General features: G+C 46.4%; 1 protein-coding gene across 1 annotated transcript; it reads left to right on the forward strand.

Moving 5' to 3' along the window:
• The first annotated feature begins 1,657 nt into the window (after window positions 1-1,657).
• GPR19 (G protein-coupled receptor 19) lies at window positions 1,658-2,902 on the forward strand. The gene has a single exon (XM_009991214.2). It carries the CDS (start codon window positions 1,658-1,660, stop codon window positions 2,900-2,902), a length of 1,245 nt encoding a protein of 414 aa, XP_009989516.2.
• The last annotated feature ends 2,366 nt before the right edge of the window (window positions 2,903-5,268 follow it).

A 5,268-nucleotide genomic window follows, 5' to 3' on the forward strand; every position in this document is an offset into this window, starting at 1 on the left:
AAAGGTCAGGCCAGGCAGCACCTGCAGCCCTCTAGCAGAAGATGGGACCAGGGACAACGTAACATCTGCAGACCATGCCCATCGCAGGTGTTTGGCAACCCGACCACCACTTCTGGGTCTCACTACTGATGTCTCAGAGTGTTGTTTTGACAGGAGGGTGCCATGCAAAATTCCTTGTTTAACATGCCCCACTGAAACAAACCCAGTTGTTACTAGGCTCAAACTGCTTCTGCCAGGAGCCCAACTTAACCCGAGTGGTGCTTTCAGCTCGCAGACACTACCTGAATGCGAAAGCTGCTAAGTGAGGCCAGCTGCTGTGGGAGCAGCATGGTGACTCACGGGTTGACCCGCTTCCTGACGATGCAGAGTCAGTGGCCGGGCACAGCGCGAGGGGCGGAGGAGAGGCGCAGCGGGGTCCTGCAGCAGCCCGCCTGCAGCCACGCAGGCTGGCTGTGTCCGTACATCTGTGTCCGTACATCTGTGTCCGTACAGCTGTGTCCGTACAGCTGTGTCTGTACAGCTGTGCCACGAGGCTCTCTAACACTCTCTGCATTTTCGAGCACGCTAAATTTATGCCTCTGCTGTGCAGCTGATGGTACACCAAGCCCGCCCATGTGAAACGCGCAATGTTATATTAAGCACAGCTAATGAATACAGGGTCTAAAATGCTAGAGGGAAGAAAATCTTCTCTAACCAGAACAAGCAATTAATGCATCATTTCCTCTTCCACATCTGACTGTTTTTTGGCATTGTGTTCTTGAAGATGACATGCAAAACAGCGCAAGGAGCAAGATCCCAAATTCATCCGCTGGCTCTGCGTTTTCATGCTCTGCTCTGGGTGGGCAGACAAGGAGAAAGTAATTGCTGATAGATGCAGAGCTAGAGTAGGTAGAGCAAAAAGCACCATCAAAACACCGAAAAAACCCTCAGAAAGCAAACCTGGGAATTTGAATCACTTGGAAAGGATGGTGGTGTTTTTTTTAACTTCTCCTTGTAATGAACTGTAATGAACTTTTTGATCTTCTGGTCATTAATTGAATCCTGATTGTATTGCACAGTATCAAGACTCTCAAGTTAAGCATTCACAAAATACAGCCACAGAAACAGACTTTCTATTTCTAATGGGTAAGAGGCTTTGCATGTCAACACCATGAAAGGACACACTGAGAGCATCAGCCCCCAGCAAGCTGTTTGTATACCCGTAGCCACTAGTATTAAGAATTATTCCATTTTATCCTTGTGATAGGCTACGACCAACTCAACAATCTGGCTAAATCCAAGACTGTAAACTCTGTCTAGCAATATATCCCCTCCTGTCTCACGCGACCTTAAAAAAGGAAGTCATACCTATCACATAGCATGCTCTGTACCATATCTACCAAAAATCACCAGCCAGTTTGGTTCCAGTAACTGTATTTCAGTGCTCACTCCCAAACACACAGGTTACTCGAGCATCCAGTATTGTGGGAAACTTAAAGGCCTCTGCTCTATCAGATGGTCTCTCCATACAGTATTGACACTTTCTCTGGAATCCAGATATACTATTTAAACATCTCCTTTATTGCTTAAGGGAGGTTTTTCACACCTTCTTGTCAAACACAACCTCTTTTCTTCTCTTCTCTTCTCTCTTTACGCAGACTGAGCAAAAGACGTGGCCATGTTTGCCCACAGCATGGACAACAGCAGCGCTCCTTTTCTTCTCCCTACCTTACTGCTCCTGCTGCACAACAAGAGCTACCCCGAAACCTCCATCCCTCCTGCTGCCTACGAGGTCACCGAGTCACCCAGAGGAGCCATTTCAAGCAGGAACCACACTGGCTGGCAATATGGACTGAGGCCAGGGGAAATTGCAGCAGCCAGCATGGTTTTGGGAGCACTGTGGTTGGTTTCCATCTTTGGCAACTGTCTCGTCTGCATAGTGATTCACAGGAGCAGGAGGACACAATCCACCACCAACTACTTTGTTGTCTCCATGGCTACTGCAGACCTTCTCCTCAGTGTCGCAAGTCTGCCCTTCGTGCTGCTCCAGTTTACCTGGGGCGGCTGGATGCTGGGGAACGTCATGTGCAAGCTGGTGAGGTACATCCAGTATCTCACCCCAGCAGTCCAGATATACGTGCTCCTCTCCATATGTGTGGATCGATTCTACACTATCGTTTACCCCCTGAGCTTCAAAGTGTCAAGAGAGAAAGCCAAGAAAATGATTCTGGCCTCTTGGCTCTTTGACACTGTATTTGTATCACCGGTTTTCTTTTTCTATGGCTCCAACAGCAATGACCACTGCAACTTTTTTCTCCCCAATTCGTGGGAAGGAGTCATCTACGCTGTCGTCCACCTCTTGGTAGTGTTTTTGATCCCATCCATCCTCATTTTCCTCTTCTACCAGAAGGTTGTCAAGTACATTTGGAGAATAGGCACCGATGGAATGACTGTCAGGAGGACAATGAATACTGTCCCAAGAACAAAAGTAAAAACCATCAAGATGTTCTTAATCTTAAACTCGGTCTTTCTCCTCTCCTGGCTCCCTTTTTACCTGGTACAGCTGTGGCACCCGCTGGAAACTGATGGCAGAAAGAGCTCCTTGCTTTTCCTGGCCATCACTTGGATCTCTTTCAGTTCTTCAGCCTCTAAGCCAACCCTCTACTCCCTCTATAACAGAAACTTCAGAAGAGGGATGAAGGAAACTTTCTGCATGTCTGCCATGAAGTGCTACAGAAGCAACGCCTACACCATCACCACCAGTTCCAGGATAGCCAAGAAAAATCATGTTGGCATCGCAGATATCCCAGCTCCAGCCAAAACTGTCACCAAAGAATCCATCTATGATGCTTTCAATAGGGAAGCAAAGGAAAAAAAGCTGGCCTGGCCTATTCACTCCAATCCTCCAAATACCTTTGTCTAGTTGGCCTTTTTGCTTTCAGAAATTACAATGAACCCTCAGAACAGGGAGCTCCCTCTCCATTTGCTACCAAGGTAGATTCATGCATTTTTACCACAACTTTTAGAAAAGAAAAAAAGGTGTTTTATTTGATTAAATGCCTTGATTTTGATGTGTCACGTCTCTGTCATTTCAGTTACCTTCTGCTTTTTGTAACTACTCTCCCTGAATCACGAGCACAACTTTGGAACAAAGCAGAAAAGCTCTTACACTCTCACTCCATAGGGAAAAAGGGAAAGGAAAAACACTGCTTTTTAGAATCCCTGTACGTTGGCCTCCATGCAGAAATCCACCCAAAGCCATCCTAACTTCATTTCCTGATGGCCCCAGGAACACTTCTGCACTGGGGTTTGCCTTCTTGTCCAGACCCCGTGTGTAGCATGGCCATATGTGGGCCGTGCTGGCATCACTGAGCCCACCGACACTACTGCTAAAATTCCCCTGGCCCCAGGAGGATCAGCATCAGGCCAGCACTGAATGCTTTTGCATCTCGGGCGTTGCACCTCTCCAGAGGTCAGGATTACAATGAATATTGTCCCAAAAAGAAAAGTGAAAACCATCAACAACTAAAGAGAAATGCAGAGGTATTGTAATCAATGGTGGCCAAATTATAATGTAGGTGATGGTGAACAGTCATCAGAAAACGTGTCATTGCAATTTTATGCTATATGGCAATGGATGTTGTCTTGCCAGAGTCTTGGGAAATGGGATGAAGTGCCCTATATTGATGCTTTTATGTCGTGGAATAAGTAACCAGATGTATAAAGAAATGTAAACCAGGGAATGCATTGATAATGCCATGCCTTGACTGAAAAGAGACAAATCAGGCAAGTATGTGTGGTGGAGGAGATGAGCAAGAAGAGGTACAAGTATTGGTTCCCTCTTCCCCATTACCCTACAGTATCAAAAGGAAGGGCACCAGGAAAATCCCAAAGGGAAAAGGAATGGATGGGAAATGAGAATTGTAGCCCCATCTTAAGTAGAACAAAAGGAAACACTAGAGCAGTAATTCAGGCCCCTCCAAGGCAGGCCTTAGGACCCCAAGGTAATCCTGTGTTTGTACATGTCCCCTTTACTGCCACCTATGCATTGAACTGGAAGCAACCAGTGAAATCACATAGGGAAAATCCAGCGGGAATGCACCAGCTTTTAGAGAGCATTATGCTTACTCACAACCCTAACTGGGGAGAGATTCAAGCTCTAACAAAGACATTTTTAACAGCTGAAGAGAAAAGGATGGTACTAGAAAAAGCCAAAGAGGAAGGAGGGAGACCAAATAGGAGAGATTCTCCTGATGAATACTTGCCCCTAAGGGAAGACCCTGGGTGAGACCCAAATAAGAAAACTCATTGGGCGCAACGACAGCGGCATCAACATCAACAATTCCCATTACACGGAGTTCAATACAGGGTCCCTAAACCTAAAAATCTGTCTAAACTGTATGAGGTCTGACAGAACCTGATGAGAGCCCATCAGCATTTTATGAAAGCTTGGGGGGAGTGGCAAGAAAGTGGAAGGAACCTCAATCCGGAAGAGGAGAACCAAAAGACATTCAGTACATTGGTTATTGTCCGATCTTCACACTATGTAAGACAAAAGTTACAGAAAGTGGACGGGCCTGGAGGAACGTCCACTTCACAACTCACTAAAATTGCTTATAAAGTATACAGTACTAGGGAGGAAAGAAAGAAAAGAAGGAACATGCCAAAATGAGATGGCAGGCTTCTCTTCTGGCAGCAGCTGTTGTGGATAGGAGAGTTCCCAGAGGAAGGGGGGAGGAGGGAGAGGAGGAAAAGGGGGGGCACCAGAAGGAGGAAGAGGAATGGGACAAAGAAGGGGTCCCCCTTTGAGACTTAATCAGCGTGCCAGCTGTAGTCAAGCAGGACACTGGAAAGAGCAGTGCTCTGAAAAGGATGGAGGAGAAGAAAGGGAAAACATTAACAGGATGGTCTTGGAGGATTCCAAGAGAGAAGAACAGGGACCAGGGGAAATGATCGGAGCTTCCCCAGCACATCCCCTGGTTCCAGGAAGGCTGTAGAATGAAACAATAGATTTTTTTAACAGATAGCGGAGTAACCCATTCTGGAATAACAAGCTGCAAAGGACCATTCAGCAAAATTTCTGTACCAACTGTTGGGGCAATGGAAAGAAAAACTTTATGGCCATTCTTGCGACCTATGCAGTGCAGAATTTGGAATACTAAATAAATTCATCCATTTCTAAAAAGGCCAGAGCATCTCCTCCCACTGTTTGGGCGAGACCTACTTTGTAAATCGAACGCTCGAGGAACTTTCTCTGAGAATTCTGTACAGCTGCACATCCCTCGAGAG

Source organism: Tauraco erythrolophus, chromosome 4 (assembly GCF_009769465.1).
Source record: "Tauraco erythrolophus isolate bTauEry1 chromosome 4, bTauEry1.pri, whole genome shotgun sequence".
In the NCBI taxonomy this organism is placed as follows: Eukaryota; Metazoa; Chordata; class Aves; order Musophagiformes; family Musophagidae; genus Tauraco; species Tauraco erythrolophus.

What these genes read in the sequence shown, in the direction of transcription:
- GPR19 (XM_009991214.2), top strand. Translation starts at nt 1,658, where the DNA reads ATGTTTGCCCACAGCATGGACAACAGCAGCGCTCCTTTTCTTCTCCCT.